At 40.0% G+C, this 25140-nt stretch overlaps 2 protein-coding genes across 2 annotated transcripts; one reads left to right on the top strand and one right to left on the bottom strand.

Moving 5' to 3' along the window:
• Nucleotides 1–10591: 10591 nt before the first annotated feature.
• Nucleotides 10592–25032, bottom strand: cisd1 (CDGSH iron sulfur domain 1). The gene is made up of 3 exons (XM_060925878.1): nt 24754–25032; nt 20674–20879; nt 10592–11108 (listed from the first exon to the last, which is right to left on the bottom strand). The coding sequence occupies exons 1-3, from the start codon at nt 24779–24781 to the stop codon at nt 11019–11021; spliced, it is 324 nt and encodes a 107-aa protein (XP_060781861.1). The 5' UTR covers nt 24782–25032; the 3' UTR covers nt 10592–11018.
• Nucleotides 21387–23320, top strand: LOC132888655 (uncharacterized). The gene is made up of 3 exons (XM_060924717.1): nt 21387–22108; nt 22230–22512; nt 22646–23320. Exons 1-3 carry the CDS (start codon nt 21744–21746, stop codon nt 22724–22726), a joined length of 729 nt encoding a protein of 242 aa, XP_060780700.1. The 5' UTR covers nt 21387–21743; the 3' UTR covers nt 22727–23320.
• Nucleotides 25033–25140: the final 108 nt, after the last annotated feature.

Raw genomic sequence — 25140 nt, 5'->3', positions numbered from 1 at the left:
AGTTGCTCAAGTTTAGGGATAGGAATGTTAACCCATTCTTGTCTAATGTAGGATTCTAGTTGCTCAACTGTCTTAGGTCTTTTTTGTCGTATCTTCCGTTTTATGATGCGCCAAATGTTTTCTATGGGTGAAAGATCTGGACTGCAGGCTGGCCAGTTCAGTACCCGGACCCTTCTTCTACGCAGCCATGATGCTGTAATTGATGCAGTATGTGGTTTGGCATTGTCATGTTGGAAAATGCAAGGTCTTCCCTGAAAGAGACGTCATCTGGATGGGAGCATATGTTGCTCTAGAACCTGGATATACCTTTCAGCATTGATGGTGTCTTTCCAGATGTGTAAGCTGCCCATGCCACACGCACTAATGCAACCCCATACCATCAGAGATGCAGGCTTCTGAACTGAGCGCTGATAACAACTTGGGTCGTCCTTCTCCTCTTTAGTCCGAATGACACGGCGTCCCTGATTTCCATAAAGAACTTCAAATTTTGATTCGTCTGACCACAGAACAGTTTTCCACTTTGCCACAGTCCATTTTAAATGAGCCTTGGCCCAGAGAAGACGTCTGCGCTTCTGGATCATCTTTAGATACGGCTTCTTCTTTGAACTATAGAGTTTTAGCTGGCAACGGTGGATGGCACGGTGAATTGTGTTCACAGATAACGTTCTCTGGAAATATTCCTGAGCCCATTTTGTGATTTCCAATACAGAAGCATGCCTGTATGTGATGCAGTGCTGTCTAAGGCCTGAAGATCATGGGCACCCAGTATGGTTTTCCGGCCTTGACCCTTACGCACAGAGATTCTTCCAGATTCTCTGAATCTTTTGATGATATTATGCACTGTAGATGATGATATGTTCAAACTCTTTGCAATTTTACACTGTCGAACTCCTTTCTGATATTGCTCCACTATTTGTTGGTGCAGAATTAGGGGGATTGGTGATCCTCTTCCCATCTTTACTTCTGAGAGCCGCTGCCACTCCAAGATGCTCTTTTTATACCCAGTCATGTTAATGACCTATTGCCAATTGACCTAATGAGTTGCAATTTGGTCCTCCAGCTGTTCCTTTTTTGTACCTTTAACTTTTCCAGCCTCTTATTGCCCCTGTCCCAACTTTTTTGAGATGTGTTGCTGTCATGAAATTTCAAATGAGCCAATATTTGGCATGAAATTTCAAAATGTCTCACTTTCGACTTTTGATATGTTGTCTATGTTCTATTGTGAATACAATATCAGTTTTTGAGATTTGTAAATTATTGCATTCCGTTTTTATTTACAATTTGTACTTTGTCCCAACTTTTTTGGAATCGGGGTTGTATAATATTTTTGTCTCATTTGTTTAACTGGGTTCTCTTTATCTACTTTTAGGACTTGTGTGAAAATCTGGTGATGTTTTAGGTCATATTTATGCAGAAATATAGAAAATTCTAAAGATCAGATTAGATTAGATAAAACTTTATTGATCCCTTTGGGCAGGTTCCTCAGGGAAATTAAGATTCCAGCAGCATCATTACAGATAAACTGAGAAAAGAAATAGAGAAAACTTCTAGATAAATTAAAATAAATTAAATATTTACATATACAAATATAAAAATAATAAGATATGGGGAAGAGAGGAAGGGGGAGGGGGGAAAGGTGGGGGGCGGCAGGAGAGATGTTGCACATTATATTGCACATTGTCTGGTATTGCTTATTGTTAGTGGAGTTGTACACTGCTGCTTGACATTGAATCATATCACACTGTGAGATATTTTCATATAAAAGCATGGTCCATTGTGTTATTCCTTACTTAATCAATATTAAATTCTACTATCCATTTTAGCCAGTATAGTATAAATAAGATGGGAAAAACATGGTCAAACCTTTTGGTAAAGACTCTAAATTCTGGACCAACTAGAGTTTATTTAGACCCCTAAAGAACCATCAGTGTTAATCACATTGTGTTTCTAATGAACATGTTTTGCAATGTAATTCAGATACAGTATAAGAAGTATGTTATCTACATGAGTTTCAAAGAGACTAATATCTGTACTCACTCTAATGACCAGGTTAGATGGCAGAAAGACGCATGCTGTGACCTGTGATCAGTCTGGTGGCGACCGATCGCAGGTGGACGCAGGCGTTTTGTGTCAAATCCTTCGTTGTGGTCAGACATATTGCAAGACACAGAGTTTTTAAGCTGAATCAATGAGTCGGAAGCAGACGCAGCTAGACGCAGGTTGACGCAGCGCACAGAAAACCTTTAAAAATATAAGGCCATAAGACTGCTCGCAGGTTGTTGTTGTAAACTATCTGCAGGGGCATTCTGCATCTACTTGTGATGCATCACAGCCATCTCTAAAGACTTGTCTTCCTCTGAGTCAGCCTGAGTCTAGCTGCCACTATCTGCTTCAACCTGCAATTGGTCGCTCAAGTGTTGCATGACTGCCTGCCTCTACATGCGTCAACCTGCTATTTGCACTGATTGGAAGCAAATCACAGCTGAAATGCAAACAAATCGTGATCCACTTGCATCAACCTGCCTCTACTAAAGACCTTCTGCAACACTCTGTCATTATCTGCATCATCGTGTGTCGACACAAGACCATTCTTGCGTCTACCTGCGATTTTGTTATCTAACTAGTTATAAAACTAGTTGCAGCCTGCCATCTGACCTGGGTATAAGGTTTGTCACAGGGAAAACCTCATGTTTAGCTCATGTCTGATCTATCCCTGCTTATGTTTACAATGAAAAGAGGTTATATTTGGTAAAGAACAAAACATTTTGGTGTCAAGTAGACAGGCTGGGAGATTCACTGTTAAAAGTTGGTAGGTCTCAGATGGTGGAGAAATACCAGCAACTAAAGGGTGAATTGTAGCACAGTAAAACATTTCAGCTTTTTTTAGTTATGTCCACTTACTTTTTCTCTTTAACTCAATGAGCTATGAAAAGTGTTTTAATTTGAAGTAATTTGTGCAAGTTTTCAAAGGTTAGACTTGAATTACTTAGTTGTCTTGACTAATTGAGATTTTAGCCCACTCCGTGTGTGTCGAGTCCACTTGAGTTTTTAAGTCATCGGTTGAATCGTCAAATTGAGTTAACTTGCATTTCCAAGTTAAACCAATCTGAAATGTTTTACAGTGAGTACACGAGTATGCTAGTCAAATAACATCCAGGCTAATAAACACCCTGCTTCACAATTATACTAAGATAAAAGGAGAATCTAACAGAGGCTACAACCCTAAATCAGAAAAAAAGTTGGGATGGTATAGAAAATCATCTTTTTGCTGTTCTTCTTTCAGCTGTTCCCGTTAGGGGTCACCACAGCAGATAATGTCCCTCCATCTCCTCCTGTCCTCCGTATTTTTTGATGTCACACCAACCATCCTCATGTCCTCCTTCACCAAATCCATAAATCTCAACTTTGGGCTTCCTCTTTTCGTTCTACCTGGCAATTCCATCTCCAGCATTCTTTTCCCAATATCCCCTGGATCTCTCCTCTATACATGTCCAAACTATCTCAAGCTTGCCTCTCTCACTTTGTCTCCAAGCGTGCTGTCCCTTGAATAAAATGCAAGTAAAAATGCAAATTAAAAATGAAATCAGTGATTTCTAAATTTACTTGTACTTCACTGCAGACAGGATGAACCAAAGATATTTCATATTTTATCTGCAGTGATGCCAGTAACGCGCTACTTAGTAACGCGTTACTGTAGTCGGACTACTTTTTTCAGTAACGAGTAGTCTAACGCAACTACTATTTCAAAACCAGTAGTCAGACTACAGTTACTTATCTAATATTAGATGCGTTACTTTTTCGCATTTCGGGGGGGGGGGGGGGGGGGGGGGGGGGCATATTTTATTAGCCTAAATGGCTCGTCTTCACTCTGTAGAATACGCCGCTCAACGTGCATTTGTAGCAAATATTCTATCTCCTCAGATCTCTGTTCCGCGGCGCGAGAGAGAGTTAGCTGCAACGTTAGTGTGCTATGGAGGAAGAGCGGTTCACGTTTAGCAGTTGGAAGTACAGCCACTATTTCGATTTTATTTCAGTTAATGATGGTAACATCAGGGTCCGATGCACGCTCTGCCCTGGCGAGAAAGTACTCTCAACTTTCAAAAATACCACGTCTAACCTAAAGAAGCACCTTGATAAACAGCACGCCTCAACAAGCTTAAAGGAGCGAGCACAACCCGCAGCGAAAGAAAAAGACACGGGAGGTCCCAGTCCTAAACAGATGAAGCTTGATTTCGGCGCAAAGCCAACAAGTGGTGCGGAATTGAACCAGTTAGTTGGACGTTATGTGGTTGAAGAGATGCTGCCTGTTAACACAGTCGACTCGCCCTCATTTCGTGCCATCGTTTGTAGGATTCCTACCAGTAAAGGCACTGAGCTGCCTCATAGAACATCCTTTGCTAGCTACCTGGACAGGGAATACTCAACGATGGAGGAAAATCTTAGAGCCGCACTACGTGATGTCGACTTCGTATCAACAACAGCAGATATCTGGACAGTGAATAATAAGAGCTACATGGGGGTCACACTGCACTGGCTTAGTAGAGACACTTTAGAACGAAAAAAGGCCGCGTTGGCATGTAGGAGAGTACGGGGCAGACACACATATGACGTGATAGGTCAAGAAATTGAAGACATCCACTCGTCGTATGGGATTGTAAATAAAGTCGTTGCGACAGTGACAGATAACGGCTCGAATTTTGTGAAAGCATTTCGAGTTTATCAGGCTCCATCTGATGACGACGAGATGGAAGAAGAGTCCCTCGATGAAGTCACGTTTGTACCCATGTCAGACCTATTGTCAGCTGAGCAGGAGAGTGATGCTGCTGAGGCCCAGATTGCCCTTCCTCCACACCACAGATGTGCCTCACACACAGTCAACCTCATTACCACAAATGACGTCGACAAATACTTAACATCAATTGCAGACGTCAAGGTTGTGTACAGGAGCAGCACAGCAAAATGCTCTGCTCTGTGGACAAAGGCAAGTAGGTCCAGCACTGCATCAGAGGCAGTGGAGGAGGTGAGCAAGAGGAAGCTCCTAGTCCCAACATCGACAAGGTGGAACTCCTTTTTTGACTCTGTAAAAAGAGTTACAGAAATCCCCATGCATGAGCTGAATACTCTGTGCACCAAGTTGGGAGTAAAATGCTTCAAGGACAAAGAGTACCAGTTCTTACATGAGTATTGCACTGCCACAAAGCCTTTGACTGTTGCACTGGACATTCTACAAGCTGACTGTCCTTATGGGACTTTGCTACCCACATTGGAAGCTCTGATGCAGAGGACTCTTGCCGTGAAAGACACCCTCTCCAGCATGACTGCAGGCCTTCCAGATGCCATAGTGCAGGTATGGTCCATATTTAACCTATCTGAAATTTATTCTACCATACTATTGCTGAATACAGAATATTCATTATGGCAAAACAAGAATAAAATGCAAATTCCAGAAAATAATAAAACAATTAATTTATGGATACTACATGATGTATTGTTAATTCAATTGTTATTTTTATAAGGCTTTGTTGGCATACATGGAATAGAATTCCCTTATTGTCACTATTCACAGACACATATGTTATTGCACATATCCTAAACATAGCAATCTTTTTTTTTTCAGGCAGTGCAGACACGGTTTGCCAATCTCCTGGACGACAGAGGTGCCCTTCTCGCAGCTGTGAGTTGCCCAAAATTCAAGCTGAGATGGCTGAGAGATGCAGATAGGAGGGAGCAAGTGAGACAGCTTCTCCAAGATGAATGCTGCACAATTGCTCCTCCACCACAGAGCTCTGCCAGTGTCGCCAACGCACCTGTCCACCAAGGTGAGGTGGACTTTTTTGATTTTGAGGCAGAGCCAGAGGAGACCTACTCTGCAGAGAAAGAAGTGATGATGTACCTGAGTTCGTCAAATGATCTTCAGGTTCTGCATCAATTTGTCAACATAAAGAGGATCTTCTTGAAGTACAACACACCAACCCCATCCAGTGCTCCTGTGGAGCGTCTGTTTAGTCTGGGGGGCTTGGTGCTCACACCAAGAAGAAACAGACTGTCTGACCAGAGGTTCGAGAAGCTTCTGCTAATGCGGTACAACCACTGGTTTACCGGCCCCAGTCCACAGTTTCTTGCATAAATCCTTGCTTCTCTAATGCGGGACAACTACAGGCTCATTAAGATGATTTTGGTTCTGTCTTGTTTTGTTAAAGCACTCCTTGCTCTAATGCGGGACTACAGGTTCATTAAGATGTTACTGTAATTCATATGGATGATATATGGAGTTAAGAATATTTTATTTTATTTTATTTTTAAGCAAGGCTACTTTCTTTTTTACTTTCTTATAAGAAAAGTTCATTCATTGAGGTGTTGTTAGCTTTTCAGTGCCATAATATTTTATTTTTATGAGAAGAGTTATTTATGTGAAAGTCAATTTTATTTGTATGTTTTATTATCTTTAAACAAGACACTTTATAATTTACATAAAGTCAAGTAAGACTGTCTTATTTTTTATTATATTAAAAAATGTAGGTCAAAGCCTTTTTCAGGAAGTAGTTTTCAAATGTCACTGTCAGTTTTGATTGTTCCAGATGTTTTTGACATTTTGTTGTTTTTGATGTCAATAAAAGTCAGTATTGGCATAACTGGTAGTCATTTTTATGTTGAGGGGGTGGGGGATCAGCCTCTGCTGTAAGTAGGGTGGCCAGATGTCCATCTTTTAGGCCGGACCGTCTATCTTTTCAATGTCTTGCCCAGTCTCAGGGGCAGCATCAAGCCAGACATCTAATTCATTAAAATGCAGGAATTTGCATCTAAAAGTTACAAAATGTATCTGCCCCAGACAAACCCCCACCGCCCCCCCCCCCCCCCCCCCCCCCCCCCCAACCCCCGTCTCAAAAATGTCTTCCTTTTTGGTGCTAGGCCTATATGCTGCAAGTAACTAAAAGTAATCTAACTTAGTTACTTTCAAAATCAAGTAGTCAGTAACGTAACTAAGTTACTTTTTCAAGCAGTAGTCAGTAGTCAGATTACTGTTTCAAAGTAACTGTGGCAACACTGTTTATCTGGTAAACTTAATTTCATTTTTAAAAATATACATCCATTCCTGCATTTCAGGCCTGCAACGCATTCCAAAAGAGTTGGAAGAGGAGCATTTTGGGGCTGGCAATGAGGTTAAACAATTAAATAACAATGTGATTTGAAACAGATAATGTCAACAGGGAACTGTAATCATGATTTGGTACAAAAATCAGGATCCAGGAAAGGCCTAGTCTTTGATTAGCAAAGATGGGCCAAGGATTTCTAGTTTGTCAACAAATGCATGAGAAAATTATTAGAAAGTTTCAAAACAAATGTTCCTCAAAGAAAAATATGAAGGGATTTGGACATTTCATCATCTATGGTGCATATCATTAACCCTTTGGAGTTGAGTGCTTCTCCGGAGAAGCTCGGCAGGTTTAGAATGAGTAGGTCGTGTATTTAGATAAATATCTTTGCAAGTTTTATCATACAAGCATGATAAACATATTGACAGAAACTTTATACTTTCCTATATGGCCATTGCCAAATAATATCATAGTTTTTAAATTACCTAAATTAGATTGGTTTCTCTTTCGTAGTGCGAACATCCACCATAAACAGAACAAAATCTATCAGACAAAGTTTAGGCTATTTGGAGGTAAAACTTGTTGCGAGATGGCATGCGGATTTTATGTGCTTCAGATGATTCAGGACAGCGATTCAATTCATGATTCAGGACAGCGATTCAATTTCAGGACAGCAAATCAATTCATGATTCAGTTCATGTTTCAATTCATGATTCAGACAGTGATTCAAATCAGTCTTGAAAACTGTGACACTGATGATGAGCAGTGCGCTTTTTTTTTTTACTTCGACTCGATCCAGCTGAAGATCAACTCGAGTAAGTGTAAATATTTATTATGAGCAAATCGGTTGATATGCGTGCACTGTAGTGCACACACAGGAAAAATGACTGAGCAATTTTTCCAGAATTAAAAGTATTTTCCTCAAAAATAGTTAATTTTGCTCTATTTTTAGTTCAGAGAGTAAAATTTGGAGTGGGAGCAAAATTACGGAGTAATTGTGTAACACAGTAACAGAGTTGGTTGTGGTTCTGAACTACAGTAAGTAAAACAGTACAAGAGTTAACAGTACAAGGAGGGGGGATAGATTAGGGATAAAATTAGCTCATGTTTTAAGTCGTTCAAATTCTGTAAAGCTGCTTTGCGACAATGTTTATTGTTAAAAGCACTGTACAAATAAACTTGATTTGATTTGATTTAATTTCAAGACACACTGAATAGAGTCAAATACCAAAATAAAGTCAAATACAAGATAAATGAAGCTGTTGTAAGAAGCAGTTTTAGAACTGTGTTGGAATGTGTGAAAAAACATGACCTTACCCATTGTGAATTGACTTGATGGGATTAAGAGATGGCAATGGGAGGGGTTTTCACTCTTCTCATTGAATGGAATTTTTTACTCTTCTCATTGAATACCCCTCCCCTTTATCCCAAAACAATAGGACATAAATTTTTTGATGGCCAGTTAATTGTCCAAATCAATGGCACAGATGTAAGTTTTTGTGCTTGATACAGTCCTAAGACTGAACAGAATCGCCTCAAGTGATCAAACTGGTTCATCACAATGGGTAAGGTCATGCTTTTTCACACATTTCAACACAGTTCTAATCTTCATTTATCTGTTTTTTTGTTTGCTTCTTTTTTTTTTTTAAGTGCAATCATGACATCCCATCCCTCAGACAGCACTGCATCAAGAACTGTCATTCATCTATTGCTGATATAACCATGTGAGCTTGGGATTACTTTAGCAAACCTTTGTCAAGCACTATAATATGGCATTACATCCATAAATGCCAGTTAAAACCTTATGTTAACTGCGTACAGAAGTGCCGTTGACTTCTCTGGCTTGGAGGCATCTGGGATGGACCATCACACAGTGGAAATGTGTATTGTGGTCAGACAAATCAGTATTCCAGGGTCTTTTTCTTTTTGGAAGAAATGCACACTGTGCTCCAGACCAAATACAAAAAGGACTAACCAGACTGTTACCAGTAACAAGTCCCAAATCCAGGGTCTGTCCTGGTATGGGGTTGTGTCAGTTCCCTGGTAACTTGCACTTCTGTGATGGCAGCATTAACACAGAAAAGTACATGGAGATTTTGGAGCAACATATGCTGCTTTCAAGAGGACATATTTTCTAGAGGTATTTCAACAAGACAACACAAAACCACATTCTGCACACACTACAAAGGCATGGCTGTGGAAGAAGACCGTGCCTGTCCCCTCTGTCCTCAATAGAGAATGTGTGGTGAATTTTGAAACAAAAACAAAACATAACCCCGTACTGTTGCAGACCTTAAGACCTGTTTGCAGGAAGAATGGGACAAAACACGTGGAATGGTTCATCACTTGGTGTCTTCAATCCCTAGATAACTTTTAAATGTTGTGAGAAGGAAGGACATTATAAACCATTCCACCTTTGTGTGTATTGCAGAATCAAAATTGTGTTTATTTTGAAAATATAATAGAATTCGAAGTAAAACATCAAATAATATGCTTTTTTGAGTGCAATACAGGTCAAAGATTATTTACAAATCATAGTTATCAGTCTGAATTTCAATTTCAGCATACTGTCTCAACATTTTCTGATTTGGGGTTGGAGATCATTTGCAACTTTAACCAGTGCCGTCTCAAATCTTAAAATTAGGCATTTTTCCTGAAACATGTATGTAATTCCAATACATACATGAGCATAGCTTCTCAGCTACTACCTTGTCTTATCCCTGAGAGGCTTGTTCCTGAAATCTCATATGTCATGCCTTTTAAGAATCCATATCTAAAAAGCACTTTGCAGTTTACTGCTTTCAAGTGCAAAGTACATATTGTATTTAAAAATTACTCTTTGCCATGCAGAAGATTGTCAGACATATTGTAGCTTTATTGCTTATGTAAACCTAATACAGCACATGAAAGTCTATTGTCAGTAGAGGGAAAAGAAGAACTGCAGTGGTGGATATGTTGTACAGATTACACACAGAGGTGATCACAAAAACCTGAACTGTATTTACAAGAAAACCAGAGACAATTGCACAATCTGTCAAACATCACAGAATCATGTTTGCCAAAGTTAAATCAAGTGTTATCCAATGAACTTAAGCAAACAGGTTGTTTAGGCCTAGTTTAAAAAAAATCTCCCATTCCAATCTGTGAGACATTCATACACATCATAATTATCAGAATTACCACGAAACCTAAATTATATCCTGGTATATTACAAGAACACAAAGGTGTTCAGCTAAGAAAATAAACCAAATCTGATTTCACCCTGCTGTTTTACATCACTCACTCATATTTATATCATCAGTGCTTAATGTTTGTATTAAACCATACTTTTCAGATCTCAAATTTTATAAGCGTTTTTTGGTTCATATAGAAAACACAATTAAAGGTTTATACTTTAGCAGAAACAAGATTTTGTGACTTGCTTACATGTGTGTGTCTGGATAAGATTCCACCATGGAACATTCTCCAGAGAAAGAAACCGTGATCCAGACATTCACTTTTTCTTACAGTTCATTTATTTTTTTTCATGGTTTTCAATTGTACACTCCATCACACCACATTCACACTTAAGTGCTTTTGTCAACATTGGTTACAGTAATTTCACCCATCAACTGAGAAACATTCAGGGATCAGAATAAGAACCAGAAAAATGTGGTATTAATTTCATCACCAACATCAGTAGTCAACTGTAATTATTGAACTTTTGGGTGGAAAATATATTCCTCAATATATAGTGTACACCTACACTAAGACAAGATAGAGAATGAGACCATGTTAATGATGAACATTCAGACACAAGCAGCTATGACAAGAAAACTTAATCATACAACGAGCTTAGTTGCAGATGTGAGGCAAATGTATACCAATCTGTCATTGTTTCAATGGGATTGCAAACATCTACGATGAGTACATCAACTCTCACACTCATGCATCCTTCTTTTTAATGATCAGAGGGCCCACGTTGTCCCCAGTCTCTTGATTGTGTTTTGCATGGGCACCATCACAGTACGGAAACTGAAAGACAGAGAAAAACAAGATCAACTGTGAGCTACTGCTCATTTACATATTCCCCCGGTCTCACTTATATAAGAATGCAAGCAATCGAAGGAATAGGACACTTATGAATGTTGACTTCAACAAATAATTAACCCTGAAACAAGTAAGTAAAGAGCAGTGTTCTCCCAGGGATTTCAAATAGCATCCTGGTAAACTGTCATTTTGAAATAGCATCAAAATCCACCCTATATGTTTTGTAAATACATTGTCATTAAACAGGAAGTCGGTGTGCGACAAACCTGAAAACGGTATAAAACCCCAAGCTGAAGCTTGGTACTAAATATCAAGCAGTTGCAGTTTGTTATTTGCTGAGAAAAGTGTTACGAAAATTTTGTAAATCCATGCTATATGTTTTGTAAATACATTCAGTTGGTAAACAGGAAGTCGATGTGCAACAAACCTGAAAATGGTACACACGGTATAGAACCCCAAGCTGAAGTTTGGTACCAAGTGGCTATGATTTGTGATTGCTGAGAAAAAAGGGTGTTTCGGATGGACGGACAGAGATAAATAAAGCAGTATACCCCTCCCCCCATCCTTTAGAGCAGGGGTATAAAAAGTTCAGAAGCTTTTTTTTTTTTTAATTTTGCCAGATGTTACAGAAATGAGCGATTTGACTTGAATGCACATGACATACAGAGAACACACAATACAGAATAAGTAGAAGGAATTGATAAGGAAATAATCTCACATGAAATATGAAAGGATAAATAATACTGAAGTAGGATAAGAAAAAGGTATAAAAAGGGGTTGAGTTTTAAAGGGTACTGAATATGTATCCCTTACATGCAGTCCCATCTGAAAGGATTGGAACAGCAAGGCTAATTCTTTTGCAATACACTGAAAACATTTTGGTTTGACATCAAAAGATGAATACAAAGATGACTGCTCTGAATTTCAGCTTTCGTTTCCTAATATTTACATTTTAATGTATTAAAACTGCTTAGAACATGACACCTTTGGTTGCAGACCACCCACATTTTAGGTGAGCAAAGGATCTCATCTCATTATCTCTAGCCGCTTTATCCTTCTACAGGGTCGCAGGCAAGCTGGAGCCTATCCCAGCTGACTACGGGCGAAAGGCGGGGTACACCCTGGACAAGTCGCCAGGTCATCACAGGGCTGACACATAGACACAGACAACCATTCACACTCACATTCACACCTACGGTCAATTTAGAGTCACCAGTTAACCTAACCTGCATGTCTTTGGACTGTGGGGGAAACCGGAGCACCCGGAGGAAACCCACGCGGACACGGGGAGAACATGCAAACTCCACACAGAAAGGCCCTCGCCGGCCCCGGGGCTCGAACCCAGGACCTTGTTGCTGTGAGGCGACAGTGCTAACCACTACACCACCGTGCCGCCAGGTGAGCAAAAGATAACGGATAATAAAGGAACAGAAAGTAAATTAAGGTCACATACATAATACATATCATCGCTGTCAGTTCAAAACCTGCTATGTGACAATTTAGGTCAATTCTCAAGGATGATTTTTTTGCAATTTACGCTAATATAATGTTGCAATTAGCTATTTTGATGGATATTTAACTGACCAAGCTAATAATAGAACAACTTTTACTGGCTTCTCAGCTTGTTATTTCAGAGTTTTATTCAGTTTTTTACATCTCCTGTAAAAAAGGAAAAATGTCACATAGCAGGTTTTGACCTAACAGCGACGATATTATACACACATACATGCACTATATTTTATATTTATATTCTCTCTCACACACACACACACACACACACACACACACACACACACACACACACACACACACCAGCCATAACATTATGACCACTGATAGGTGAAGTGAATAACGGTGATCATCTCATTACACTGGACTCTGTCAAGCAGTGGGATATATTAGGCAGCAAGAGAACAGTTAGTTCTCAAAGTTGATGTGTTGGAAGCAGGAAAAATGGGCAAATGTAAAGATCTGAGTGACTTTAACCAGAGCCAAATTGTGATGGCTAGATGACTGGGTCTGAGCATCTCCAAAATGGCTCATCTTGTGGGGTGTTCCCGGTATGCAGTGGTTAGTACCTACCAAAAGTGGTCTGAGGAAGGACAACCAGTGAACCGGCAACAGGGTCATGGGTGTCAAAGGCTCACCGATTTGCATGGGGCACGAAGGATAGCCCATATGGTCCAATTCCAGAGAAGAGCGACTGTAGCACAGACTGCTGAAAAAGTTAACGCTAGCTAAAACAGAAAGGTGTCGGCATTAACTTTTTCAGGGGTCTGTGATACAGTACCTCTTCTGTGGGACTGGATCATATGGGCTCGACTTTAATATTTGGTCGCCTATCCCTTGCTTGCAATAACTGCATTAAGCCAGAAACCCAGTAACCTTACCAAACTGTTGCATTCTCCTTTTGTGATGCATTTCCAGGCTTATACCACAGCTTCTTTCAGTTGTTTGATTGGGGAGGGGGTTCTTCCTTCAGTCTCCTCTTCAGGAGTTGAAATGCTGCTCAGTCAGGTTAAATTGTTGTGATCAACTTGGCCAGTTTTAAACCTTCAATTTCTTTTCCTGATTAAGTGCTTTGTTGTGTTGCCAGTGTTTTGGATGACTGTCTTGCTGCATGATCAAGTTCTTCTGAATTAGATTTGATGCATTTCTCTGTATGCTGGCAGACAGAATATTTCTGTAGACTTGTGAATTAATTCTGCTGCCATCATCATCAATAAAGATTACTGAGCCTGTGCTGGAAGCAGCCATGCAAGCCCAAGCAATGATACCACCTCTGCCATGCTTGATCGATAAACTCCTATACTTTAGATCATAAGCAGGTCCTTAGCTAGAAGTTAATCTTGGTTCCAGAACTTTTCCTGGTATGGCCTCTATATTTCTGCTCTGGAAGTCTTTTTTCCAAGTAGTAGATTGTGATACTCCTACCCTGTGGAGGATGTTGGTGACACTGACTGTTTTTGTATTTTTCTGGTGTTATTTTCTCTGGCTGACCTGTTCAGTGTCTGGTTTTTGGTACACAAGTGGTTTCTTTCTTTCAGGAAAATTTGAACTGTTGTACTGGCAAATTTATAGATTTTTCCTCTTTTCATAGTTTCAAAATGACTTGCTTTCCTTCCATAGACAGCTCTCTAGTCTTCATGTTGGTTCATCCTTTATAACAAATGTAGTCTTCACAGACAAAATCCAGGGCTCAAACCAAGAGTAGACATTCAGAGCTATTCACTGTTTAAACAATCTACAGTGGATATAAAAAAATATACACACCCCATTAAAATGATAGGTTTTTCTGATGTAAAAAAATGAGACCATGATAATAACTTCAAAACTTTTCCTATTTTTAATGTGACCTATAACCTGTACAATTCAATTAAAAAACAAATCTGATAGGGGGAAAACATACAAAAAAAAAGTACAATAAGCTGGTTGCATAAGTGTGCACACCCTTAAACTAATACTTTGTTGAAGCACCTTTTGATTTAATTACAGCATTCGATCTTTTTGGATTCACACCCGCCATCAATTAAAATGACTTTGATTAACCCCAAATAAAGTTCAGACATTTACTCAGTTGCATCCTCCAGCAAAAGCCAGGGTTCACAGAGAGCTTACAAAGCATCAGAGGGAGCTCATTGTTGAAAGGTATCAGTCAGGAGAAGGAGACAAAAACATTTCCACGGCATTAGATATACCATGGAGCACAGTGAAGACAGTCATCAAGAAGTGGGGAAAACATGGGACAACAGTGACATTACCGAGAACTGGACATCCCTCCAAAATTGATGAACAGAAAAGATGAAAACTGGTCAGGGAGGCTGCCAAGAAGGCTACAGCAACACTGAAGGAGCTGCAGGAATTTCTGGCAAGTACTGGTTGTGTACTACATGTGACAATCCCCCATATTCTCAATATGTCTGGACTATGGGGTAGGGTCAAAGAAAAACATCCAGACCCAGATAAATTTTGAAGAAAAAAAAAAAAAAAAACACATCAACTCTCCCAAAAGCATATGGGAAAATGTATTATGGTCTGATGAAACCAAGGTTGAACTTTTTGACCACAATTCCAAAAGGTATGTTTGGTGCAAAAACACTGCACATCACCAAAAGAACACCATACCCACAGTGAAGCATGGTGGTGGCAGCATCACGTGTGGGGTTCTGTTTTTCCTTCAGCTGGAACAGGTGCTTTAGTCAAGGTGGAGGGAATTATGAACAGCTCTAAATACCAGTCAACTTTGGCCCAAAACCTTCAGGTGTCTGCTAGAAAGCTGAAGATGAATTTCATCTTTCAGCATGACAATGACCTCCCCCCAAAAAAAAAAAGTTTTGGAATGGCCCAGCCAGAGACCTAAATCCAATTGAAAATCTGTGGGGTGACCTGAAGAGGGCTGTGCACAAGAGACACCCTCACAATCTGACAGATTTGGAGCACTTTTGCAAGGAAGAGTGGGCAAATATTGCCAAGTCTAGATGTGGCAGGCTGATAGACTCCAACCCAAAAAGACTGAATACTGTAATTAAATCAAAAAGGTATGTCAAAGTATTAGTTTAATAGTGTGCACACTTATGCAACCAGCTTATTGTACATTATGTCCCCCCCCCCCCCCCACAACAGATTTGTTTTTCAACTGAATTGTACAAGTTACAGGTCACATTAAAGATGGGAAAAGTTTTTAAATTATTTATCGTGGTCTTACTTTTCTTTTTTTACATCAGCAAAACCTATAATTTTAACAGGGTGTGTACACTTTTTAGATCCACTGTATCTAACAGGACAAACCAGGACAACAAGAAAATCCTGTCGTTGAGTGTTCCAATATTTATGATCACTTAAAGAAATGGGTGGGACCATGTTCTAAGCTGTTTGCCACATCTAGATGTAAATATCACGAAATGAAAGCTGAAATTCTGATCTATCGGCTCATGTTCATCTTTTGACCTCAAATCCAAATGTCTTCAGTGTATATGAGAAACAAAAGGTTTTGCTCTGCCAGTGGCAGCTAGTGGTCTTTTTTTTAGGTCAAGGGCATGGTGAATGATATACAACTTCAAAAAGTTTATATATAAAATTTTTGGCATGGTACACAGAAGATGTAAACCTTTTGTTCAAACCAAAAAGAAAAAAAAACCCACTACACTTTACAGTTTAGTTATCTGTCCTTTTGTGGAATTTGTTCTTTGATTAGACAATGTGCACTCAGTCTATCAACTTTCAGTTTCTCCTCCAAACATATTTTAGCAGAAAAATAACTAGTGTAAATAACCCATTTCATTCGCATTCATTACTCCTGCAACTCAGTTCAGGAAACATCACCAAAATGGGCTGGAATATATTAGCCCATTGGAGCTCAGAACTAGGCGGGCAAGTCATAATATGTAATCATGTGACACAACTGCTGCTGACTGGGGTCATGAGCCTACAGCAGAGAGTATCCCTGTCTACAGCGCAGGGCTCCTTACAGCTAGCCCACAACCTTACGCTTCATACTATTGTGTGGTTTTGGTATGACCACTAGTGGTGCTGTTACACTTGGTTTAAATTAAAAAAAAAAAAAAAAAAAAAATTACAAATAATTCTCCTTAAAACGTTTAACTGCAGATAAGATGATACAGATTCCCAAAATTAAACCTCACATTATTATTTTTTCCTTTAACCATTAAAAGGCAAACAGGTCTTAGCCCTGCCAACACTTTTGGAGGGGACTGAATGTGCAAGAAGATCCATATATGTGCATGGTTTGAGGAGGGCAAGTTGCAGTGTACTTTATGAGGTGTGTACACATGCAAACAGACACCATCCTAACACGACCGTGAAATCAGATTTCATTGCTCTCTTTTCACAAGTATGCAGGGGTTAAACTGATCCAATTACTTCCTAAATATCAATTTATCCCTCCTGACCATGAGGTTGGTGTCTGGAATAAAAAGTCTCCTGCATAAAACTCATGTATCTGGAAGGCCACTACTTAAAGCATGTGAGTTCTTTTCCACTTTTTCTGCTTGAGGAATGGTGACATGAACATATTACTGTATAATGAATGTGGTACAGTAAACTACAATAACTGTCATGGCACTTGCGAATATACAAAAAAAAAAAAAAAGTGTAAAAGCTTATACTAGATATGAGTCAGTAGCCAATTTAATCAGCCTGTGGCTGAGCAATAAGCAATTACTGGACAAAGTTGAACAAAATATTGTTTTTGTTAGTGGCAGGTAAGCAATTCATTATTTGCCAATGCCGAAGGCAGAGGCAAATAATGATCCTAACCAATAACTACGTCATCGCTTGTTTACCGCAACACATCATGGACAATACCCAGGGTCAGCTCCGCCATATTGTTTACTTTCACCTTTGTTAAACACTGCATTGTTCGGTCTAACCAGTTTTAACCATGCCTAAAGTGAACTGCCGTGTGCCTCACTGTGTCTCCACAACAAAGAGAACACCTAATTTGAGCTTTTATCAGCTGCCAGTTGAGGAGAAGAAAGAAATGGATAAGTTTAATCCGCAACGAAAACCTTTGAACTGAATCAAAATGGACAAGTGTTTGTAGCTTACATTTCTCTGGTGGGGGGGAAAAAAAAAAAAAAAAAGACATACTTAAACTGTGACCCAGCAATATTTCCATGGTCTGCAGAATGGCCTTCGGTTATAGACGCTTATAACAATCTACACCGTTCATCGTCTGAAACTAGCAATATTCCAAAGCCTGTGCAACAAAGAAGTATCCTTCGGCCTTTGCCTCTCAACGTGCCGAAGCACTTGGCAGCCGAACGAACCTGTCGGACCGATAAAACTCCCAAACCACGAAGGGTTCTCTTTCGGGTATGTATAATGTTCAGTGTACCTCACTAGCAGCATTTATTGAAGAAAACGCATTTATACTGAACACAACATGGCAGCTCAAGGGGGTTTCCAAAGTTTTTTTTTTTTTCCTAATATCAAATTTTATTTAACTAATCACTCATTTATCACTCGGACCGATATTCGCCCACGGATCCCCCATGAGAACGCTGCTCTGCACCAATTCCCGATATTCAGATAAATTTGTTTTCTCGATAAAGTTTATCTGGTGCAATATACGTCCTCAGAAATAAGACCTTCTGAGATCTGATGTTGTTGTGCAGTGTGGTAGACTCGGTCTAGACTCTTATCTTTTCACTAAGCTTGATTTGGATTCTGATTTTCCTGCTATAAACCCTTGACATGTTCTCCACCTCTTTAAATCACCAATTTCATTGTCTTCCATGACAGAGCACAGCAAAATCTCTCTTCTCACATAAAATTAATCTGACATCAGTCATATCGCTCAACTACTGACCCCAGCCAGTGGTCGAAATACTTTTTTCCAGTGTTCGGCAATATTGCAGAATGTCAAAATTTTGTTCTGCAATTTGGAAATATTTTCTGCAAATACACAAGCCTCCATACTACACCCTTCTCAACCTAATAATGCCTATATTTACGTCATAGCTAGCTTTACAACTCATAGCATTACTGCAATTCTTTATTCTCTCACTATTTTTAATTTCAGTCTTCACAGATCCTTCTCTGCAGCAAAGTTATCATTCCATGATACCTCCACAGGTCTTTCATCCCCCTCGCTCTGACACTACGGGCTACTACAACTTGAAGCATACCAACTAATTCATAAATGTACTAGTTATCACACCCACACGTTATCCTTCCACACAACATACTAATAAAGGGATCACCACAATAAAAAATAGAACACAACCGTTCTTCAAGAAACAAAACATTCATTTTCATGTTACACGTCATGTTACATTTTGTCAAGATTAAGTTTCTAGCTTGAACAATAGATTGTTACCCAAAATGCACTTCATTCACAGTGTTTGCATCTGCAACCTGTAGTTTTAAATTGAAAGCAAGGTTTCAATTCTACACTCTGTTACATCTTACGATGATGCAAAGAATTGATGCCATTAAGGAATAAAACCCAACTGGCAAATGGAAAGACGTTTGGGTTCATTGTGTTTGCCTGGCTTCCAAAGTGCAAGGTCATGAACTGAACTGAGAACGACTGCAGAGGCTTCACTGCTCTAAACTAACAGCAGAGAACTGGGTACAAACTAATCATGGCAGAACTGAGAGCTACAGAACTGAACCTATGAGCTTTGTCTTACAGGGCAACTGTTTTACTTTGTGCTAGTCTGCACCACAGGCAAGACAGCACCAGTAAAAAAAGAAAAAACATAAAACATGTACACAAAACATGTATTAGTGTAGCTTGGTATGAGAAAACAAAATATTCAAAAGTATCTATGAATAAAGGTAAAATACTGTTGCTGTCTTCAAAAGGGATATAATATCAGTATAATTTTGCACAATTCAACAATACAATATATACAAACCTACACAATCTACCAATATATACGTATGCAACTATAACAGCGACCGTCTTCATTTTTGTCACCCTCGCGGATGCACGATCTGTCGCTGTTGTTGGAATCACGCTGGCTGCCGGTTTTGCTGAGATACGATAAAATCGTCCTTGTTTTCTTGGCGTTTTTGTCAGACTCTTGCCCCGAAGAAACAATCCTCTTCTTGGGAGCCATGTTTGTTGTGCTGCATTGAATTCTGGGAGATGCATGGCGGAAACTGCCGAGGTAGTTGTCGGGTCGTCCCGGCGGGTATTAAAAGTGACGAAATCTTACATCGGAAAATGGCAACTACCCTTATTTGGTCGTCGTCGCCTTTCGTCGGTATTACGTAAATATTGCTCAACTTTGACCTGGAAAACACCGTCAGGTTCGCGCGGCGCAGGTTTCAGTTTATTTACAGCGCCGCTAGTTTGCTAAATTGAGAACCACTGTATCCCGAGCCTGATTTTTTTTTCATTCTGGAAAATTGCAGGTTGTTTAATTTTTCTTCTGCAATCTTGAAAATCATTCTGCAAAATGCAGCCTGCAGACAGGTATTTCGAACACTGCCAGCTATCCCCCACAATGCATTGCGGTAAACAAGTAATGACGTAGTTATGCTTTGGGGCTAATACAAAGTATGACATTTTGTGAAAACCGAGTTCAATAATTATCATTCAAATTAATTTTTTGAAATACTGATTATGAAGTTCCTGTGACGAGTCAAAAAATAAAGAAATTGAGCCACATTGCCAAAAGTGCGAAGAAACTGCGCATGAGCAGACCGTTATTTGTAGTTTGTTCAACCAATCAAAACGGCATAGAAATAATTTGAATGATAATTTGGTTTCTTTTCTTTTTTCCCCCAGGGTGATATGATGTATATGATGTATTAGTTGTGTAGCTTTAAAAAGCTGCTGGTTTAAATGTTTAAATGGAAATGTTATCTTTTCAACAGGACGTGGAAACACGCTTTCGATGAATGTGCCATACAGGGATATTTATTGCTTTTGTTTGTTTGTTTCATTGGTGTTCGTGGCACTTTTTGAAAACACAATTGACTTTATGAGGCAGGTGTTAAACTGAGTGGTCAGTATTAAGCCATACTTAAATCCAGATATCGGTCAGTCAGTTTGGGCCAATTTCTTATGTATTACCTTCTTAGATCTCCAACATCTACAGTAGACAGCCTTCTCACCCAGGTCCTCAATATCGAAAGCATGCACCACTTTGGGGTTGTCTTTCTGTTGGTCCAGGTTCACTCTGGGCTTCGCGCATTTGGCTTTGGAGAATAATGTTTTATGGATCAGGAAACCCACAGCCATGGCTCCAGCAGTGACGGACAAAGCCGTGATCACTTCACCTGTTGAACAACAACAGTGCTGTTAGGGGGGTTTCAGGTCTCAGGGACATAAACATGAAGATACAAGCGTCACCTTTAACCTTGCATCTCAAACACAGGCCTCTCCTTCACTGCTGCTATAAACATAGTAGCAGTAAATAAACGAAACCCATGTATTTGCTTGCCATATCAAAGGCAAGGCAAGTTTATTTATATAGCGCATGTCATACACAGTGGCAGTTCAATGTGCTTTACAGGGGTAAAAGCAAAACAGTAAACAATAGAAAATTAAATTACATAAAATAAATGGGGAAGAAGAGAGAAAAAAATAATAAGAATTAAACAATAGTAGGAATAAAATAATAAAATGAAGTAAAAGTTCAGTAAAAAACAGCAGAATGAAATAGAATAAAAGTTAAGTAAAGTTTAAAACATGCAGAGACTGTAAAAGTTAAGTAAAGTTTAAAACGTAAAGATGATATTACAGTTTTTCTCAAATGCTAAAACACAAAAGCCAGTCCTCTAAACCAAATGACCAGTTGTCTAAACACATTTACTAAATCTAGCTATCATTTGCCAATATCATAAACACATTTCACATGAAGACAATTCACAAAACACAATCCTCCGTTCTCATAAATCTAAACACATTTTTCCTTGCTAAAACACAAGTTGCAAAAGAACTCTGCTCATATTCTCAAATGAAAGCTCATGTGATGCAAAATGCTTGCCACAGTCAGCAATATTTGAACACAGTGAACACACCTGGCGTCATTAATTACACACAACGACTCAAAATTGAAGACACTTGTTGCTAATGCTGTGACCACATGTATAAAAGCAAGTTCAGAGTGCACAGTTTGCTGAAGATTCCAAACAAACACAATGGATGAAGGCAGAGTCAGAGGATGGAGAGGAGCTGACCATGGAGGGAGAAGAGCTGGCCATGGAAGAAGAGGAGCAGGCCAACGAGGAAGTGGAGTTCAAATCAGAGGAGGAAGAGGTCCAGGCCAACGAGGAAGAGGAGGAGGCCAACAAGGGAGAGGACAAGGTCCAGGAGGGAGAGGACAAGGTCCAGGAGGGAGAGCAAGACAACCTCACACCATCATTACGGACGAGAGGCAAGCAACAGTCATTGACCATGTCACTGTCCATGGCATGACAATGGCTGAAGCAGGACTAAGAGTCCATCCAAACCTGAGTAGGTTCACCGTGGCCACCATTATCAGGGCATTCAGACAACACAACAGGTATTGTACTCTATTGCTTTCTTTGTCACAATACAGTTTTACAAGCCTGTGAAAGTAGTCTATTGGTTTCAAATCAATTGTTATTGTAAAACATGTCAATTGACAACACATGTTTCTTTAGAGTTGAAAGAATGCCACATAGAGGTGGGAGGGTTGCCATATTTACAGCGGCACAAGAAACCCTCATTGTGGATATGGTTCGTGAGAACAACCTCATCAGACTCCGGGAGATCAGAGACAAAGTCATTGCCGATAATGTCAACTTTGAGAGCATTGATGATGTCAGCTTGGCCACAATAGACAGAGTTCTCCGGCGCCAAAAGATACGGATGAAACAGGTCTGTAGGGTTCCCTTTGAGCGCAACTCTGCGCGACACAAAGACCTACGTTACGAGTATGTGCAAGTAAGTATACATCCATCTTCACAGTACAGTTAGTGGACATACTGTGTTGCTCAGTGGCCTACATTACTTCTGGACAATACTGTGCTACCTGATTGACTGTTCTGAACACCTGTGCACTTTCACATTTTCACAGAGGATATTACAGTTGGACGTGATGGCCAGACCTCATGAGTACCTCTTCCTGGATGAGGCTGGCTTCAACCTGCAGAAATGAAGGCAAAGAGGCCATAACATCATTGGCCAAAGAGCCATCACTGAGGTTCCTGGCCAACGGGGGGGTAATACTACTCTTTGTGCGGCCATGGGTTCGGAGGGGCTTGTCCACTGGCATGCTGTCCTTGGGTCTTACAACACCCAACGTCTCCTCACCTTCCTAGAGGAGCTAAGAGACATCCTCCTGGACCGCCAACACCACCATCCTGGGCCCGCACATCCCATTTATGTGATCATTTGGGACAATGTCCGCTTCCACAGAACAAACCAAATCAGAGAGTGGTTCACCACCAACAGTAACCAGTTTTTAAACGTCTGTCTGACACCCTACTCCCCTTTCCTGAACCCTATAGAGGAGTTCTTCTCATCGTGGAGATGGAAGGTTTATGACAGACAACCATACACTAGAGAGAACCTCCTAAGGGCAATGGAGCTGGCCTGTGGTGACATCCCAGTGGAGGCCTTCCAAGGATGGATGCGCCATTCCAGGGCGTTTTTCCCGCGGTGCCTGGCAAGAGAGAATATAGCCTGCGATGTGGATGAGGTGATGTGGCCCGATGCAGCTCAGCGACATGATGCCGCACAGTGATTGTGGTGTGTGTGGTGTGAATAAAGTAAATAAAAAAAAACCTTCACACCCTGAACATGTTTTCAAGAGTACTGTTGTGTGCAATAGATTGTTTTTGCATTGAGTTGTTACAGTAGTGTACATGCAGTATTTTCTATAGATTTATACTCTTCATATGAAACTCACAAATCTAAATGCCTAATCCTCTACAGAGATCTAAGATCCGTTACTGTAAAGTTTCAAAAAATATGCATTGGCAGTTATGAAACAAAGAACCTCCTCACAAATTGAGCATTGTGTTTTCAATTGTTTTGCTGTAGTGTGTAATGATGTGTATAGTGTTTACATTTTTGAAAGCTTCGAGCTGCTCTTTTGGTGTGAAAGTTCTAGTTTTGAAGTGAGAAGGTGTGGTTGTGTTTATGTAGCTTTAGAAAAGGGTGTTGTGTTTAGACATTGGGGAACATAGAGGAAACGTTTGTGAAATGTGTTAGCATTTGAGAAAAACTGTAATCAGTTAGCAGAAAGCATCTGAGAACAGCTTGGTCTTTAATCTAGATTTGAAGCTGCCAACAGCAGGAGCATTTTTAATGTCCTCTGGCAGTTGGTTCCATAGCTGGACTGCATAGTAGCTAAAAGCTGCTTCACCACACTTTGTTTTAACAACAGGTTTTACCAGTAAATTTTTCTGTTGCGATCTGGTAGATCTGATCGGGTTAGGCCGCTGCAACATATCAGAGAGGTAATTGGGCCCTGTACCATTTAGAGATTTGTACACCAGCAGCAATGCTTTAAAGTCAATTCTGTAGCTTACTGGAAGCCAGTGAAGGGACCTTAGAATTGGAGTAATGTGCTCTGTCCTTTTTGTTCGTGTGAGAACCCTAGCCGCTGCATTTTGAACCAGCTGAAGTCGTTTGATGGTCTTTTTTGGCAGGCCTGTGAAAAGGCCATTGCAGTAGTCAACCCTACTAGAGATGAAGGCATGTATAAGTTTTTCCAGATCATTTTTTGACACAAGTCCTCTTAGTTTGGAAATGTTTTTTAGGTGATAAAATGCCGATTTAGTGATTGCTTTCATGTGACTGTCAAAGTTTAGCTCGCTGTCAATGAAGACACCAAGATTTTTAACCATATCTTTTGTTTTAATCCCCTTTGTGTCAAGAATAGTGGTAATCCTGAGGATCCAAAGGAGTTTTACACCTGGTCCTCACAAAGTGAAGGTCAGGTAACCCATGCTAACTCGAAATAACGTTTTCTTGAGTAATCTCCCTGACTGCTGCAGGTGTTTTTGCTAGAACACGGTGTCCACTCCATTCACACAGTGACTACAGGAGACAGACACGAGCAGCTACCTTCAGCATGACAGGCTCAGATAGTTAACCATATACTTATAGGTCATTCACAAGGAACCTGTACAGCTACACATAGTATAATATTATATAAACATATTATGCAAACATTACCTTTAGACAAAGTTGATGAGCTCCGCATGACTACGTCGAGATATCACGCGCCACAAGAGACTGCAAAATGACCTTTTTGAAAGGCTAATGACCCATATTTTAAAGTTCCCTCAAGCTGTAGGTGGATCATTCCAGTGAATCAACCCTGCAACCAAGTGCGCATACGACACCAGAGCAACTCAAGTCCCTGAGCCCACTTTCTCAACAAATATTCAAGAACAAGCCAGACAAAGTGTAGTGTCGAGAGTAAATGTAATATAGACGACTTTCTGAACTGGTGTATGTCGGACTATTTTAACACAGCTGAATGTCGTGCTTTTTATTAGGGATTCTGAAGCGGAAATGGACTTTATTCGGTCACTTGGGCCAGTGTCAGGATAGTTAGAA

Source organism: Neoarius graeffei, chromosome 7 (assembly GCF_027579695.1).
Source record: "Neoarius graeffei isolate fNeoGra1 chromosome 7, fNeoGra1.pri, whole genome shotgun sequence".
Lineage (NCBI taxonomy): Eukaryota > Metazoa > Chordata > Actinopteri > Siluriformes > Ariidae > Neoarius > Neoarius graeffei.
The sequence above is the reverse complement of the archived record's forward strand: the minus strand, read 5'-3'. Positions and strand labels throughout refer to the sequence as shown.

Excerpts from the sequence above, each read along its gene's own strand:
- LOC132888655 (XM_060924717.1), top strand. The coding sequence starts at position 21,744 with ATGGATGAAGGCAGAGTCAGAGGATGGAGAGGAGCTGACCATGGAGGG. Across the intron at positions 22,109-22,229 it reads GCATTCAGACAACACAACAG|AGTTGAAAGAATGCCACATA; the intron begins GTATTGTACTCT and ends ATGTTTCTTTAG. Across the intron at positions 22,513-22,645 it reads TACGTTACGAGTATGTGCAA|AGGATATTACAGTTGGACGT; the intron begins GTAAGTATACAT and ends ACATTTTCACAG.
- cisd1 (XM_060925878.1), bottom strand. The coding sequence starts at position 24,781 with ATGCGGAGCTCATCAACTTTGTCTAAAG. Across the intron at positions 20,880-24,753 it reads CTCATCAACTTTGTCTAAAG|GTGAAGTGATCACGGCTTTG; the intron begins GTAATGTTTGCA and ends GTTGTTCAACAG. Across the intron at positions 11,109-20,673 it reads GATGTTGGAGATCTAAGAAG|TTTCCGTACTGTGATGGTGC; the intron begins GTAATACATAAG and ends TCTGTCTTTCAG.